This window comes from Eulemur rufifrons, unplaced genomic scaffold, assembly GCF_041146395.1.
Source record: "Eulemur rufifrons isolate Redbay unplaced genomic scaffold, OSU_ERuf_1 scaffold_220, whole genome shotgun sequence".
In the NCBI taxonomy this organism is placed as follows: Eukaryota; Metazoa; Chordata; class Mammalia; order Primates; family Lemuridae; genus Eulemur; species Eulemur rufifrons.
Genome location: NW_027183002.1, coordinates 57820 through 75760, shown reverse-complemented (window position 1 = coordinate 75760; position 17941 = coordinate 57820). Strand labels below are relative to the sequence as shown.

Genomic DNA, 17941 nt, shown 5'->3' with positions numbered 1-17941 from the left:
ATCCCACTTTGACCAATCAATCTCATTCTCTCAGCTACTAATGGCCACTTGCATTTCCAACGTGAGTCCAGGCCCAGGTGACAGCAGGAGGTTCCCAGCAATGGTGGATGACACAGTCTCATCAATCTTTCCCAGGTCCCACAGGAGCCACAGCCTGGGCCACACCTGAGCTCCAGGTAAAGGGCCTGAGTTGTGGGACTCTCATGGAGCCCCAGTTTTGAACATTGGAAATGAAAATGAAACTCAATCACACTAGGAATGTTTCAGTGAAAGTTCAGGTAATGATCAAAAAGTAATTAACTTTAGATTAAGGAAAGTTAGTTATTCAATATGATCATGTGCTGTGACCCATGCCTGTAAAGCCATCGCTTTGGGAGGCCCCAGTAGGGGGGTCACTTCAGGTGAAGAGTTTGAGGTCAGTCTGGTTGGCAGGACAGTGAGACAATGCTTTATACATATATGTATCTAACCCGGCCACTGTGGGTGCACCTGTAGTCCCAGATACTTGGGTGGCTGAGGCAGTGGGATCACTTGTGTCCATTACTTTGAGGTTGCTGTGAGCTATGATGATGGCACTGTTCTGTAGGCTAGGTGGCACAACAGGACCTTCTTTCCAAAAGAACAAAGAAGAAGAAAAAAACATAGGAAGGAAAAGAAAATATTTATGTCAGTTTCCAGTAATTTTATGTGATAAAATGGTCAGCCTCATCATTGTAGCATTTATGCCCATCAGGAATTCGTGTGCATGTGGGCGTGTGACAGAGTTCTAGTCATGGAGGCAGGAGAGAGTCTCTTTTGTGACCTTGCTGATCCTCCAGGGGAAATTTCAGAAAGGTGTCTTCTCCTCTTCCAACCTTGTCCTATCTGTGGGACCCTGAAAACTCTCTCATCACATCCACACAAGGGGGGTCTGGGGGAAGAAGTGAACGTTTTCTGCATATCAGTGTGAAACGTTGAGACAGGAAGCTCCTTGTGTGGATGAACTTTTGAAATTGGCAAAGATGGAGCCACTCACATCACGGCTTCTTGTTTCATTAGATTATGATTTTCCTTAGTGATTAGTTACTTCATGTGGCCATTACTTTTGGCTAAAATATCCAGATATGACGGTCTACAGGCATTAAAATCAAAAGTACCTGATTTCCTAGTCAGGAGCCTCCACTGAGGTCAACAGTGGCATGAGGTTCACTCTGTGCTAGGACACGTGGCTGAAAGCTAAGTGTGGGCACAGAGCTATTTTGTCTGCATCAGAGAAAAGTTCTGTATATTCTTGGATTAGATTCTCATTGAGACCCTTGAGACAATATTATTTGTTGATCAATCAAACTTCAGTAATAAGACTGGAAGTTATTAAACAGAGATTCATATTACGGAAGAAAAATTTCCATTACAATGTTGTGCTCAACTGGAGGTAAAATCAGCCCATGTGGGAGAAGTCATTGCCCTTTTTAGTACTTGTCAATTAGCAGAAAACTGGGATTGAATTGGTATGTTTTTAGAGTAGTCCATGAACTTGGGATATTTTGCAAACAAAAGTTCTGGAAAACCTATCAAAATTAACCAAAGGTAAGGAACTTTGAGATAGACTTCTAAATCCTAGAGACCCAACTAAAGTAAACAGGAATCATGCAAAAAAATAATATGGGGATTAAAGAAGTGCTGTGGGAGGTCATTCCCCAGAACAAGCAGCCTAAACTTACTTTGTGATGCCGTCTAAGCTTGTGCGGCATCACCACTGCTCACGTATCACACCGTCCACTCATTGGAAATCTTCTGAAAACATTGATCTAATTAGCATTATGGAATATAAGTGTCACAGCTTTAAGCAATTCTTGAACTCCTTCTCCATTGTACCATGAGCACTTGCTTACAGCATTGTGGTCCAGTCCCTCCAGGACACATCAGTTGTTACCCCATGACTTGGTAGCTGGACTGAACAAACATTTAGATTTTACCACAACTGCTAGCATTTTCCCTATCGCATGCAAGAGTAAACAATTTTGTAAGCAGTTCACATGTTAGAGACACCACAATCACCACAGAATCAGGGTCTTTTTACTACATCTTTTCAGCAGTCTCTCGTCGTGTTCATCCAGCACAGAGTGTGTGTTGGAGAAACATCAGGAAAATACTGGTCTTGAGCCATACTGGAACAAATATTATTAAAGACTTTAAGGGAAACCGAGCAGTACAATTCCAGGGAGGAAACCCTCGGGTTCATGATCCACAACGACAGCATCAGTTCAGAATTCTAGACACTTGGAAGGCTGCTGTGGTAGAGAATGTCAAACTGAGCATCCTTGTAGAACCTGTGGAAGTTCTGGAATTTTGAAGCCCACAGCAGACCCACAGCCTTCAGGATAAGCTGATGAGCTTGGACAGTGAAAAGCTTTCCCTATGACATTGGACCAAGACCCTTTTTAACTCCTCCTCCTGCTCATCCTCATTAGTACTATCATTTGTTCATACTAATGAAATGTCTTCTTTTTTCCTGCTGATCGTATTGTTTTTTACCCATAATGGCATTTTCCTCCTTTTCAAAATTTTTTTTTTAAATATTTCCTAGTCATTGAGTGGAATACGAAGTCAGAGTCTCTTAGCTGCTGTCTGTCCACTGGCATCTGAAGGCCCATCCTTCATCTTGCCTGTTTGCCCCACTCATGGGAATCCCAGGAAGGAATCACAGGTGCTTTCTCACCAGATGGCTGTCACAGGCCCAGACCCCTGGAGATCCTTACTGGCAGTGAGAGCACCCTCCCTTTTGCACCAGGGAACTGTTGTGAAAACCTGAGCCAGTCTCCCCTCTTGTTCTATGAAGCCACTTGGGACTGTCTTGCTGCCCTGCTCTGCAGACACCTCCGTGGTGGAGAGACTCACCCTTCCCATGTGCACTCAGTGTGTGAGTGTGTGTATGCATGTGTGTGTGTGCGTGTGTGTAGGCGTCTAACACCATCAGAGTCAACATCTACACTAAATGTCGGTGGGTCCCTCTGCCCTTGAATTGTGTCCAGTATAATCAATGTGAGCCTCGTGCTGGGACTCTGAGCACCACAGGGTCTTACCTCTCTTGCTTAGGACGCTGACTCCGTCTGACCCAGATGTCCCTCAGAGGTATTCAGAAGGATTGATAATTAATGTACATTTGGGGACAGGAGAAAGAGACTGGAACCCAACCTCTGCCTTTTGTGCAGGTGAGAATATTTTCTCTCATGACCACAAACATATCTAACTCAGAGACTGCAGAGGGAAACACAGAATGGTGAATTCAGAGAAGTTCCCCAGAAGAAACTGTTTTCTGGAGAGGAAGCCACGACCCTGAGAGGAAACCAGCCCTTACCCCCAACCTGCACCTGCCCTGGGCTAACTCTGCTCCTTGTGTCCCTCGCGCCCCCTGGTGGCCCCGTGCACCCTGCAGGAGGTTTGTGTCTGGGCTCACACTGATGTCCCCTCACTGTGTCTCTTGCACAGTAGTATAGGGCCGTGTCCTGGGCTCTCAGACTGTTCATTTGCAGATATACCGTGTTCTTGGCGTTGTCTCTGGAGATGGTGAATCGGCCCTTCACGGCGTCTGCGTAGTTTGTGCTACCACCATTACCATTAATTTCTGCCAGCCACTCCAGCCCCTTCCCTGGAGCCTGGCGGACCCAGCTCATTGCATAGCTGCTGAAGGTGAATCCGGAGGCTGCACAGGAGAGTCTCAGGGATCCCCCAGGCTGGACCAAGCCTCCCCCAGACTCCACCAGCTGCACCTCACACTGGACACCTGCAAACACAGACACAGCCTGGTCAGAAACTGTCACACACACCCCTGTTTCTCTCACTCACATGCATTCACACACCCAATATCTCCAGTTCTCCATGAATTACCTTGTAACAGAGCAACAAGGAAAACCCAGCGCAGCCCAGACTCCATGGTGAGTGCCTGTGTTCAGTCCTGATCACTGAATGGGGACACCTGGGAATGGCGGGGCTGGGGCTCCTGTCCCAGAGCTGCAGGGTGAGGGCTGGGCTGGTTTTCATCAGCAGAGCGAGGGCCCTATTTGCATGTCCCCTGCTATATAGCAAGCCATGGGGTGGGACAGCTGAGGGAGGCCAGGGCCCAGAGAAGAGGTTAGACTCCTGGGGGAGGTTATGGGTCATATTTTAAAGATGAAGTTGTAAGAAGAGAAGCATAGAGGAGCTGTGCAATGCATGCAAGAGCAAGCACGTATCTGGTGAGAGGCACCTGCTGTATCTGGCCTGTGCTCCCCATCACTAGACCCTACTGCTCCCCTGAACCAACTCCAGGATACATGTGAACATTCCTCGTAGGATTTGCAAATTCCTCCCCCTGTTATGAGAACATGGTGTGATTTTGCTGCATACTAGTGTTACAACTTCAAGGCTGCATCAAGTTTTGGGCCACAGAACCTACACTGCCCTTCACACTGTTGTGCATTAACTGTGACATGAGTCTCACTCAGCTGAGGGGATTCAGGTTCACACAAATTGTCATATGCAACTGCTGCTACCTGTGTGTTGGGTCCAGGGCACAAGAGTTGGGCCTAGAAGGATCCACTGAAGTTTGTCCTTACGTTTCCTTCTTGCCAGGCAGGTCCACACAGGCTCAGGTATAGTCTATGGGGCTGTCACATGCTAGGGACAGTAGCCAGCCCTAACCATTGTGGACGTCACAGTGTGAGTGTGAGTGGTCTGTCTCCACTGTCCACTGCTGCAGGTGGCCCTGTGGTCATACGTGACATTCACTAGTGTCCCCTCCCACCTCCACTCTGCATCCCTCTAACACAAGGCAGCACTTTGCAGCGAGGGTTGCTGTGTGTTGTTCCCTGATGGAGTGACTCAGGCCTGAGCACTGCAGAGCCATTGTCCTTGGTCCCTCGGCCACCCGCAGTCATGTGGCTGATGCACTTGACCTCCCCAGTGTGGGATGCAGTGGAGAAACCACAGAATCTGCCTGGTCCTGAGGGACGGCCCTGCCTCCATGGGTACACGAGCTTAGCCTGCAAAGCAGAGTGAGTGTCTGTCAGTGGGAGGAGGCCTTTCATTATTGGCTGGTCCACAGTCATGAGGACCCCAAGTGAATGGCCTCAGACCAGGCCTCAGATTCAGGGGAGCACATTGTGCCTGCAACTGGAGTCATCTTCCCTGGGAACCAGGAATTCTAACCCATCAGAGCCTAAAATCGTGGCAGTAAGAAAGATTTCACAAGTTGTCACCACCGGTGTGTTGATCGGAATTAATCTCTGGAAACCCATGTCACATTTGCAGACCCACGTGCCAAGCGCTCTGTGGCGCCCGTTGTGTTGGGGACATGCAGCATCCTTCGTGACCTGGGAAGCCCCGCAATGGGCTTTTGTTTAGGGATCTTGTGGCCTCCTGGGTGACAGTGTCATAAAATGTGTAGGTCAGACCTACTGAGAACTATTTGTAGAGACTTGAATCAGCCCTTTAGTTTTTCTATCCTGTTGTGTATTTCTGGGAAAATCTGAAGGATGTGGTGTGACTGGACCCTGTGCTCACATTCCATGGCTGCAGCTCGTATCCTCTAGCAACAGACAGATGCTAGGCTCTTGGACGACACCGTACACGATTGTATGTCAGAGACGCAGACGTCGGAAGCTGAGCAGTGGGTCTGACAGAAGCGCTGTGGCAGGAAAAGCCAACTCACATTAAGATGCTGTCAAATTTTGGTTTGGACAGATCGCTGCCTCTCCAGAGGGGACGTGGTCAGAAGTAATGAACTTGCTACCATGCGGACAGTGGGTGTCCCTGCAGGATGGGGCTGTGCTGACAGGCTGGGGTGATGTGTGTCACTGTCGGCTCAGTCACTTAGCAGGAGGAGCTAGGTCAGGCCTGCTGGGAGGCAGAATTGGTCGTACTCCATGTCCAAGCTGGAAGAGGCCTGACGTTGACACAGCAGCACTGAAACTGGTGGGGCAACGTTGGTTGGAGTCCGCAAAGTCACTGAAGTATGATTGTCCTTGACCCTCGGACCCAGGAGAACAGCTGTCAGCTGCTTGGGGGTGCTGATGCATTTTCAAGACTAATATATTTTGGGGGACTCTGTGATGTTATTTGCCCTAGAGTTTTGTGAGTTTAGTTAACTGAGCTAATGGCTGAGAACTTGTAATATTTAAGTGGCTTGTCGACGTGAATGAAACATCAGGAGGATGTGACAGAGATGTGGAGCTCACATGCCAGGACAGAGCATTGCCAAGGTCACAGTGAGGAGGTCTAAGTGGATATTGGGTAGTCGGGCTGTGACTGGTTGTGCAGGAAGATTCGTGAAAAAGATCAATGAGATTTGACATCCATAATGTTAGTTAATCACATCAGCGAGAGCAAGTTGTTCAATTGTTTGCTTAGAAGGAGATAAAGGCAGAATGTGACTGGCAAAATCAGAGGCAGCCAGGACATTGAGCTCCCTCAGTCTGCCCGTGAAGATAAAACAAATGTGTTCCATCTGCATGGGAGGTGAGATTGCGTAATTGGAAGAAGGTTATCCTGGGAAGGTGGCTGATAACATCAGTCACACCATGTGGGGACAGTCTGTGCACTGTCTGAAGGCAGGCAGAGGCTGAGCACAGAGTGCAGGGGCTGCGCTGGGATCTCTGCGTGTGGGAAATGCTTCCCAGTCACAGGGAACGTCAGCATCCTCGTGGTGTTCCCTGTGTCAAGAAGGCAAAATAGGTCTTTCAAAATTTATTTGGTATCAAGCAAGAGGAGACTTTGCTTAACACTGCGGAACATTTCAAGACGTGAGTTACAAAAGAATACTACATTATCTGCACGTGCAATTGGCTTCCCTTTTTACACATGTTGGCTAGAGAAAAAAATAACTAGCATATGGCTGAAAGATCACATAACTAAATTCTATGGAAACCTTTAAAATGAAAGCTGAGTCTTATGATAAAAGAATAGATTAACATATTTAGTAAACCTAGTTTTTTATTTAACACTAGTTAATCAAAGTTATTTTTTTCCCTTGGATGACCTATTTTTTCATATACAGACTGGAAATAACAAAATTTTCCATGTTTTTTTTCTGCCCAGCTTTATGGTTCACCAAGGTAGTTTTAAGTTTCATCCATTCATATTTTAAGCATTTTGGTTTATTTGAAAAGGGATTGTTCATAGAAAAACATTACTTTGAACAGTATACAGGACTGGGGGAGACTGGCTATTTCACAACATCAGGCAGTACAATCAGTGTCTGCCATATGGCTGGTCTCTGTAGACGCCCTTTGCTGATCTCGCTGAAGGTGCCTTGTGTCTGGAGTTGGTCCACTCCTCTTGTCCATAGGAATCACAGGTCTCCTCACTGAGTCCGTGTCCATAATCATCGTAATCAGCACCACTTTGGGCTGGGGTGCTATAGCTGTTATCACAGCAATCGTAACACTGTTCATCCTGTCTTCTCCGCAGGTCAGTTTGTTCAAGGGTTGTTGACTGTCTTTTCCATCCCCTCCCCCTGCTCCTGCTGACAACTTACTCCAACAGAGGAAGCCACGCCCCCACCACACACAATTAGCAACAGCTGGATGCCACCAACTTTGACCACTTGTACCTTCCAGAGCTGTGGCTTTAGCCACACACTGGGTCCCTTGAGCCACAGCTGGGTGCTTGCTGGGTGCCATGCCAGGGTGCAGGGGGCAGAGACCCCAAGTGGCACTGGGCAGCAAGCCATAATGGGGTCCCCAGGCCCGTGTCCTCAAACTATCCTGCCCTCCTGGTGCTTGCAGCCTGAGGTGCAGTGGGCAGCCTTGAAGATCCCTGAGATGCCGTCAGAGTTTTCCTCCCATTGTCCTGGCAAATGTGATGGAATCTTCCCCTTCTGTGCCTGCCAGTCTCTTTGGCAAATGATTGCCGGGCCACACCCACACGTGAGTTTGCACCCTTTGTGTGGCCAGGCTGCGAATTTTCCAAATTGTTCCACCCTGTTTTCTCTCACATCTTTCAACAAACAGTTAAAAGTAGTCTCACAGCAACCTTAATGTTTTTCTGATTGGACACGTCCTCTGCCAGACAGCCTAGCTTGTCACTCTTCGATTCCCCCCTTCTGTGACACGCTTGGCACGGACACAGTTCAGCCAGTTCCACGCTGCTGGACAGTAGGGATGTTTCTTTCTCTTTTTTTGCCCTCAGTCGGGATGTTTCTACTCTAATTTACAGTTCTCTGTGCCTCATTTCTGTGTGGGACCTCGTCAGAATGACACGTAATGTTCACACTTCCACCAGCATTCCGTTCACGACCACTTAGGTAAGCTCTAGGGAAATTCAGGTGTTCCCTCAGCTGTTCTCCTCTTGGAGCCCTTCCTCCCCAGAAACACCCTTAATGCTCCATGTGTGGCAATTTAGGCTTTTCCTAGCCTGACCCTCCGAATCCTTCCTGCCTCTTCCCATTGCTCAGTTCCAAAGCCGCCTCCCCATTTTGTGTGTGTGTGGAAGCAACAACTCTTTCTTCTTGGTGCTCGTTTTCTGTCTCAGTTTGTTTCTGCTGCTATAACAGAATACCACAGACTGGGGAATTTATAAGTAAAGGGAATTCATTTTGCTTACAAATCAGGAGGCAGACATTTCCAATATCTAGGGGCCACATCTGTTGTGGAAGTCCTTGCTGCATCATAACATGGGGGAAACCATCCGATGGCAGAAAAGAATGTGAGACAGAGGACGAGGGGGACCTACAGCAACCCCAGTCCCTGGACAGTGGCATCAGTCCACGCATGTGGCAGGGCTCTCCTGACTTAACCACCTCGTGAAGATCCCACCGCCCAATACCATTCCTTTACCAAATAAATGTCAGCGAGAGACTTAAGGGGGAATTCAAGCTGCAGAAAATTGGGTGTTGGTGACCCATGCCAGTCCTCACGGCATTTGAGCACCGGCTGTATACCGTTCCACCACGGTGTCTGCATGGTTTCTCGCCCTGCCCACGATGTCCCAGGAGCACCCAGTGACCACCCATGAGAAGGCGCTGAGTCGCCCTTGGCTCTGGGCTCCCACGCGCAGCCCCTGCAGGTGGCGAAGACCCCCAGTGTTCACCGACCCACTTCTGTGACAGCCTCTCTTCTGCCGACATTCCACCAAAGGGGACACTGCCGTGTTCCTCCAGAGGGTGTGTCACTCTGTGGAGTCCTGCTGAGTGCCTCACTTGTGCACTTCCCATCTCTGACAGGCCCAACAACTGTGAGTTTGTGGGTTTTCTGGCATTTCCCGTTGTTGCCAAGGGAGAGAGTTCATCTTGCAGCTACGTATACCAGAAGCGGAGTCAGCGCACATGCAGCTGTTTTTGAACAAAGGTTCTTTGCCCATCATTTTATAAGAATTAATTTAGTTAAAAAAGTTGCCTGAAGTTTATGATTTATCACATTTTATTTTATAAAGCACATATTACAAATGCTTCAAATTTATATTTGAAGATAACTATTGCACTATTCTGTCATCAGTCTCTTTTATTTGGCTAATTTCTTGTCATCAGCTAATGAAAGCCATTAAGTTACCCCAAAGCCATGTTACAATAGTTACGCATCATATGTTCATGTTTTCTCTCCTTCCTTTCCTTCCGCAGAAACCCGCACGCGCACACCCATGTCCTCTACTCACTTTGCCAGCACAGAACACGCCTGATGGGTGTTTTCACACCAGTTCCTCTGAGGTGACAGCACGTGTGTTTTCTGTGTCATTCCTCCTGAGAAGACGGCTGTCGGTGCTGCTTGGAGTCTGCGTGCTGAGTGTCACCGTCCAGGGCAGTCCCCCAGCTCTCTCCTCTGTTCTTGCTCAATGGCAACACCCAAAGCATCTTTCAACAGATTTAGGTGGATATTTCTGGGCCTTCAACAAATTAAGTCCCAGAGCCCTGCAGAGCAGGAGCCTCCTGGGGGGGATGCAGAACAGGGCAAGGGGAGAGGACCTCAAACCTGTCATGAAGGCAGGAGAAAGCCGCTCTCCCACCCCCTTCCTTCCTTGCACCTGCCCTGGGCTGGCCCCTGCTGCCAGCAGCCCCGCGCGCCCCCTGGTGTCCTTCACACCCCTGCAGGAGGTTTGTGTCTGGGCTCACACTGTAGTCCCCTCACTGTGTCTCTGGCACAATAATACACGGCCGTGTCCTCGGCGGTGACGGAGCTCAGCTGCAGGGAGAACTGGTTCCTGGACGTGTCAGTGGTTATGGAGATGCGGCCTCGGAAAGCTGGGTTGTAGCTTGTGCTTCCTGTCCAGTACCCCATCCACTCCAGCGCTCTCCCGGGGCGCTGGCGGATCCAGTTCCAGTAGTAACTGCTGGTGACAGAGCCCCCAGAGACAGAGCAGGTGAGGGACAGGGTCTGGGAGGGCGTCACCAGTCCTGGGCCCGACTCCTGCAGGGTCAGCTGGGACAGGACACCTGGGGACAAAGAGAGTCACAGTGAGTATGTCTCATCCCACAAAGAGGCCCATGTAAACACCTGGAGCCCCCAGACCCTCACCCAGGGGAGCTGCCACCAGGCAGAGGAGGGTCCACAGCATCTGCATGGCTCTGCAGGATGAAGATCACCGCGCCGGCCCAGCCTGTGAGGGGGATTTGTTCCCCAGCGCCCAGGGTGATTTGCATGTGAGTGCCCGGGGGTACAAGAGGCACAGCCAGTGGTTCCTGGTGAGCCAGTGCTGGGAGGTGTGGGAGCTGCTGAGCCCGGGCCAGTGATGTGCGAGCCAGCCCTGGCCAGCTGCTCTCCTGCACTGACGTGGGTGGGAAGCGCTGAGTCTCCGAGCTCACGGAGGAAGTGTGTGAGGCCCCTCTTTCTCCCATCATGAGGCTGTCGGAGCTGTGTTGAGACCCACCTAGATGTGGAGCGTGGGCCGCGGCGCAGGGTCCCGAGCTGTGACTGCCACTCGGATTGGGGCTGTGCCCTAGCTCTGCACGGACACCCGGGCCTCCCTCTGCAGAAGTGGGAAATGGTAGGAACCAGGTCGATCACTGATGTAAGGCAAGAGCTGGTGCATGTCAACCTCCCTGCAGGATCGGGGCCACGTCAGAAGTCTGGGAAGAGGCTGCAACCCAGTGTAGACTGGGCAAGAAGGATTTGGGACAGGAGAGAGGGAGTCAGTGACTCGCAGGTGCTTAACGTCATGGGATGGGTCTAGGCTGGAAAGGAGGCCCCCACTAGACAGGGCGGCTGCCAGACCTCCCTGTGCTGGACTGGGACTCCCACCCTGTCCCCAGTAGGGAGCGCCCAGGGAGCGGCCGTCAGACCGTCACTGCCAGGGGCTGGGTAAGTGGATTTCTAGTCACACTGACCAATAGCAGACTGTTACAAACAATGACAGTCCCCGAAAGTAGGTTCCCCAGTAAAAATGGCACAGATCATTTGAAAGTGTTTCCGTGGGTCAAGATGTGGTGAGGAAACGCAGTTTCTCTAGTCTTGTTTTTTTCTCACTTTGTAGCTCATTTCCAGATATGAACACGTGACCAACATAATTTTTTGTTTTTACCTGCAACCACCTTATTTTCCCTCTTATTTAGGTTATCTTAAAGCAATATCAAAGCTACAGAAAAGTTGTAAGTACATTTTGTGGATTTTCAAATTTTTCCTAAAAATATGTGTAAGTTGCCATCAGATGTCCTATCATCTTCCAACACTCTAGTGTGCAGCTTCAACACTATTGGTGCCTGTAATGAGTACCTTCTCCCACTTAACCACACACAGTCAGCTAAACCAGAAAGCTAACACTCGTGCATTGGTACCACTGAATCGTCAGACTCATTCAAGTTCTGCTAATAGATCCAAAGTACCCTTTATAGCAAGACGCAGTGATAAGAATGCAGCACGATGTATATAGTCTGAGTCTAATGATAGGAAACTATCAAATAAACCCAAACTGAAAGACATTCTCCAAAGTAAATGGCCTGTAATTTTCAAAGGTAGTAAGGCCTCAAAATTCCAAGGTAAGACTAAAGAAAAATTTTAGGTAAAAGGAGAATAAAGAAACATGAGAACTAAACTCTAGACTAATTCCCTTTGCTATAAGTAATCTTGTTAATAAATATTCTTGGAAAGTAAAATAAAAAAAACAATACTAAAGGAGATATCAACGTTACAATTAAGAAGAGGCTTCTGGCAAAGGGAAGATACTATAGGAAGAAAAGCCCATTTGGAAATTTTTTAGAACATTGAAAATTTTAGTAAAATATTTGGTAGACTAATTTGAGATCCTTCAAGGAATGGAAAGCAAAAAGAGAGTTCTCTTATTACTATCAAAGGAGGGACAATTAGCAAATACTCCACTTAGAGAATGACCCACAGTTTGTTTATCCAACAACGTACCAAAGCAGACCTTTGCTGTTTCCAGTTCTGAGCAGGTTGAAACGAAGCATCTCCATGCAGATTTTTACATAGACACTATTTCAAATCAGTCTGGCAATTTCTTAAATGACATCTGTTAGGCTGCATTATTTGACTTGGCTTAGCTGTGTAAGAAATGATGAATCTGCCTTCCAAAGTCACTGCCCCGGTGACGAGTGTGAGTCCAGCTTCTCGGCGTGCTCAGCATCAGCTGGTGGTGCCAGGAATCCCCCCAGGCGTGTGGAGGCGGCATCCGGCATCCGGTGTGGGGAGGTGGGAGGGGAACACATTCTCACCTAAAGGGTGCGGTGCACACTTTCTGGGCATGGGCATGCTTGTAGATCTGACTCAGGAAGTACAAAGGCTTCATATGTAACCAAAGTGTTTGTACTCCTGGAATAATCTGAAATAAGAATAATAATAATAAACTAATAGCACAGAAATACAGAGAATGATAGTGGACTATTATGAATAATTATGCACCAGTGAATTGGATAACCTACAAGAAATCAACAGTGACTAGAGCCATACAATGTATTTCTAGTAATTCATGAAGACGTAGAATATCTGAACAGAACAATGAGTAAAGACATTAAGATTAATTAAATTTTCACGACAAAGAAACATCCAGGATCTGATAGCTTCATTGTTGAATGCCTCAAACTTTTAATGAGGAAATAACACCAATCCTTCATAAACTCTTGCAAATAATGAAGCCCAGGGAATACTTCCAAATTCTTTCTATGAAACCTGCATTACCCTGATACCAAAGCCAGTGAAGCACATCACAGTAAAATAAAATTATATGCCAATATTCTTGATAAACACAGATGAAAAAATTATCAGCAAAATACAAGCAAACTGAATTCCATAACACATTAGTAGTGTAAGTTAACATGATATGATGTGATTTATCCCTGGGATGCAAGGATGATTCAACATATGCAATTCAATAAGTGTGATGCATCACATTATCAGAATGTACCACAAAAACTATAGCATCATCTCATGAGATGCAGAAAAATAATTTAGCAAAATGAAGACACCAATCCCATTTATAATAGCTACAAAATATAAAACATTTAGGAATAAGTTTAGCCCAGGAGATCACAGACCTGCACAATGAAGTCTATAAAAATTTCATGAAGGAAAATAAAGAAAACATTCATGCGTGGAAAGACACCTATGTTCATAGACTGAAGGAACAGACAATGTGTCAATGTTCGTTCTGTTGAAAGTGCTCTGCATGTTCCACGCAATCTTTCTCAATATTTCAATGTAATTTTACATCTGAATAAAATGATACACATTCCTAGCAACAAATTAGCAGTAAAAGAAATGATGAGCAAAAAGAAAAAAGTCACACTACCTCCTTTCAAACTATACTACAGAGTGACAGGCATAAAACAGCATGGCACTGACGTAAAAGTGCATAAGTCAATCAACAGAACAGCATAGAGAGGCCAGAAATAACACCTAGAATTTACCCTCAATCGATTTTCATCAGTTTTGTGAAGGATACACAAAAGTGAAGGATGGCTTGTTTATAAATTCTGTTGGGAACCTTGAATATCCACATACAGAATAATAAATATCACCCACACAATATGTAAAAGTACACTGAAAATGGATTAAAGATAAGCATACGACCTGAAATGGTAAAACGTCTTGAAGAAAATATCGGGGGGGTGAGGGGAACTGCACAACCTTCCTCAGGGTAATGCATTTTTAGGTTTAACCCTCAAATCCAAGAAGACAAAACAAAATCATCCAATGGGATTGAATCAAACTAGAAACCTTCTGCAGAAGAGGGAAACAACAAAGTGAAGACAACCTACATATTGGGAGGAAATATTTGCCAGCCATAGATCTGATAAGGGGTTAATAGTCATAATATATAAATAAATGGGGAAACCCTACAGGAAAAACATAATCAATGTAAACATGAGCAAGAGATCTGAGTAGCTTAATGAGGGCGATGTGCACTGTCTAGGGGATGGACGTGTTTGAAACTCTGACTCGGGGAAGGGGCAAGGGAAATATACATAACCTAAACTTTTGTACCCCCACAATATGCTGAAATCATAATAAAAAATAAATAAAATAAAAATCCTATTTCAAAGATGAAAAAAAAAAAAAGACATCTGAGTAGGCATTTCCTAAAAGAAGAATTATGAGTGACCAACAGATATGTGAAGAAAATGTTCAATGTCAGTGTCTATTGGGGAAATGCAAATTCAAACCTCAATGAGTTATCACCTCACTCCTGTTAGAATGGTTATTATCAAATAAATGAAATATAACACTTGCTGGCTAGGATGTGGAGAAAAGAGGACTCCTGTACACTGCTGGTGGAAATGTAAGTTGGGACAGCCAATAGAGAACATGGTATGGAGGTCCCTTGCAAGGCTTTGCCCTAAAGGAAAATGTAAACGTATTAGTTTGCATATCAAAAGCGGCCTCCACTCAGGTGGGCCTCTCAATGATCAGTAGCAGCTGCTTTCCAAGGTGACACTGCAATCTGGGCCTATGGCTCTCACCTGTTTTGAAAGACAAAGCAGGTCTTGCCTAGAGCCATGGGATGCCTGAGCTGATCAACAAAGACGGGCTGCTGGAGATGAGAGCTGATCAAATAGATATGCTGAGAACTGATCAAACAGATATGCTGCTGCCCAAGCCGGGCCCAGACGGAACCATGTGGTTAAAGTAAATAGCATAAGAGACAGCTCATGCTTGACTTCCGAAATCTCTGTTCTAACAAAAATAACAAGAGCCATGATGTCTCTGTTTTTGCTAAAGTAATAGTCATATCATAAAACTCAGAAGTTTGCCCTAAGAAGGTTTTATAACTCATTGCTCACCTAGATAGAGTTAGTTTAAGGATCTGTAGTAGCCTTTTAGAACTTTGACCCTAAACTAAACTACATATCATTATGTAAATCCCATTGCCCTTGGCAACCGAGAACATGTATCTGCCCTATAAGTATCTGCCTAAAACTTCACTCTGGGTTGATTTCCACAGGAAGAGATGTAACCTTCCAGGCATCCTGCTTTATCTATCTTCATAACTCTTTACTTTATAAGCTATATCTTTGGCTTTGTGTATTATTTTTATTTCTGTTTCCTACTATTTTTTCACCCTTTGCAACGACCCCTGTCCTAGGAGCCCGAACTTTTGTGGTGAGAGTAGGTAACTCCCGGCAGAAAAAGAAAAACAAAATATTTATTTCAATTTCCAGTAATTTTATGTGATAAAATGGTCAGCCTCATAATTGTAGCGTTTATGCCCATCACGAATTCATGTCCATGTGGACGTGTGACAGAGTTCTAGTCACGGGGGCAGGAGAGAGTCTCTGTTGTGACCTTGCTGATCCTTCAGGGGAAATTTCAGAAAGGTGTCCTCTCCTCTTCCACCCTTGTCCTATCTGTGTGAGCCTGGAAACACTCTCACCACGTCCACTCAAGAGGGGACTGGAGGATGAGTGGACCTTTTCTGCATATCAGTGTGAAACGTTGAGACAAGAAGCTCCTTGGGTGCATGAACTTTTGAAATTGTCAAGCCCGGAGCCACTCACATCCCAGCTTCTTGTTTCATTGGGTTATGATTTTCCTTATTGTTTAGTTATTTTATGTTGCCTTTACTTTTTGCTAAAATAGCCAGATATGATGGTCTAGAGGCATTAAAATCAAAAGTACCTGATTTCCCAGTCAGGAGCCCCCACTGAGGTGAACAGTAGCATGTGGTTGATTGTGTGCTAGGACACGTGTCTGAAAGCTAAGTGTGGGCACAGAGCTATTTTGTCTGCATCAGCAAAAATGTTCTGTACATTCCTTAAATGAAATTCTCATTGAGTCACTTGAGACAATATTATTTGTTGATCAATCACACTTAAGTAATAAAACTGGAAGGTATTAAGCAGTGATTCATATTACTGAAGAAAGCTTTCCATTAGAATGTTGTGCTCAACTGGAGGTAAAATCAGCCCATGTGGCAGAAGTCATTGCCCTTCTTGGTGCTTGTCAATTAGCCAAAATCCAGGATTAAATGCATATGTTTTTACAGGAGTCCATGAACTTGGGATATTTTGCAAACAAAAGGCTTTCTCAAAAGTTCTGGAAGACGTATCAAAATTAACCAAAAGTTAAGGATCTTTGAGATAAACTTCTAAATCCTAGAGACCCAACAAAAGTAAACAGGAATCATGCAAAAAAAATAACATGGGAGTTAAACAAGTGTTGTAGGAGGTCATTACCCAGAACAAGCAGCCTAAACCTACTTTGTGATGCCGTCTAAGCTAGTGAGGTGTTACCGCTGCTCACATATCACACCACCCACTCATTGGAAATCTACTGAAAATGTTGATCTAATTAGCATTATGAAATTTAAATGTCACAGTTTTAAGCAATTCTTGAACTCCCTTCACCATTCTACCATGAGCACTTGCTTGCAGCATTGTGGTCCAGTCCCTCAAGGACACATCAGATGTTACCCTATGACTTGGTAACTGGACTGAACAAACATTTAGATTTTACCACAACTGCTAGCATTTTCCCTATCGCATGAAAGAGTAAACAATTCTGAAAGCAGTTGATGCATTTCAGCGTCCATTGACTACATCTTTTTTTTTTTTTTTTTTTTTGAGACAGAGTCTCACTCTGTTGCCCAGGCTAGAGTGAGTGCCGTGGCGTCAGCCTAGCTCACAGCAACCTCAAACTCCTGAGCTCAAGCGATCCTCCTGTCTCAGCCTCCCGAGTAGCTGGGACTACAGGCATGCGCCACCATGCCCGGCTAATTTTTTCTATATATATTTTTAGCTGTCCATATAATTTCTTTCTATTTTTAGTAGAGGTGGGGTCTCACTCTTGCTCAGGCTGGTCTCGAACTCCTGAGCTCAAAGGATCCGCCCACCTCGGCCTCCCAGAGTGCTAGGATTACAGGCGTGAGCCACCGCGCCCGGCCTTGACTACATCTTTTTAGCAGTCTCTCATCGTATTCAACCAGGACGTAGTGCGTGTTGGAGAAACATCAAGAAAATACTGGTCTTGAGCCATACTGGAACAAATATTATTAAGGACTTTAAGGGAAACACAGCAGTGCAATTCCAGGGAGGAAACCCTCAGGTTCATGTTTCACAATGACAGCATCAGTTCAGAATTCTAGACACTTGGAAGGCTACTGTGGTTGAGAATGTCAAACAGAGCATCCTTGTAGAACCTGCGAGCTTCTGGCATTTTGAAGCTCACAGGTGACCCAGGGCCTTCAGGATAAGCTGATGATCTTGGACATTGAAAAGGTTTCACCCATGACGTTGGAATAAGACCCTGTCTAACTCCTCCTCTTACTTATCCTCTGTAGTACTATGATTTGTCCACACTAGTGAAATGTCTTCCTTTTTCCTGCTGACCTCATTGTTTTCCAGCCATAATGGCCTTTGCCTGCTTTTCAAGAAAAATTTTAAATATATTTCCTAGTTATTGAGTGGAATAAGAAGTCAGGGTCTCTTAGCCGATGTCTCTCCGCTGACATCTGAAGGTCCATCCTTCGTCTTCCCTGTTTGCCCCACTCATGGGAATCCTAGGAAGGAATCACAGGTGCTTTCTCACCAGATGGCTGTCGGAGGCCC

General features: G+C 46.0%; 1 protein-coding gene across 1 annotated transcript in view; it reads right to left on the bottom strand.

Moving 5' to 3' along the window:
• LOC138379911 (uncharacterized) overlaps positions 1-10509 on the bottom strand; it is a 48156-nt gene extending 37647 nt beyond the window's left edge. Inside the window, exons 1-4 of the mRNA XM_069464887.1 lie at positions 10464-10509; positions 10077-10381; positions 3868-3913; positions 3437-3763 (exon numbers count right to left, since the gene is read on the bottom strand). Coding sequence (XP_069320988.1) covers positions 3437-3763; positions 3868-3913; positions 10077-10381; positions 10464-10509 — 724 coding nt within the window. The remainder of the gene's footprint in view (positions 1-3436; positions 3764-3867; positions 3914-10076; positions 10382-10463) is intronic.
• Positions 10510-17941: the final 7432 nt, after the last annotated feature.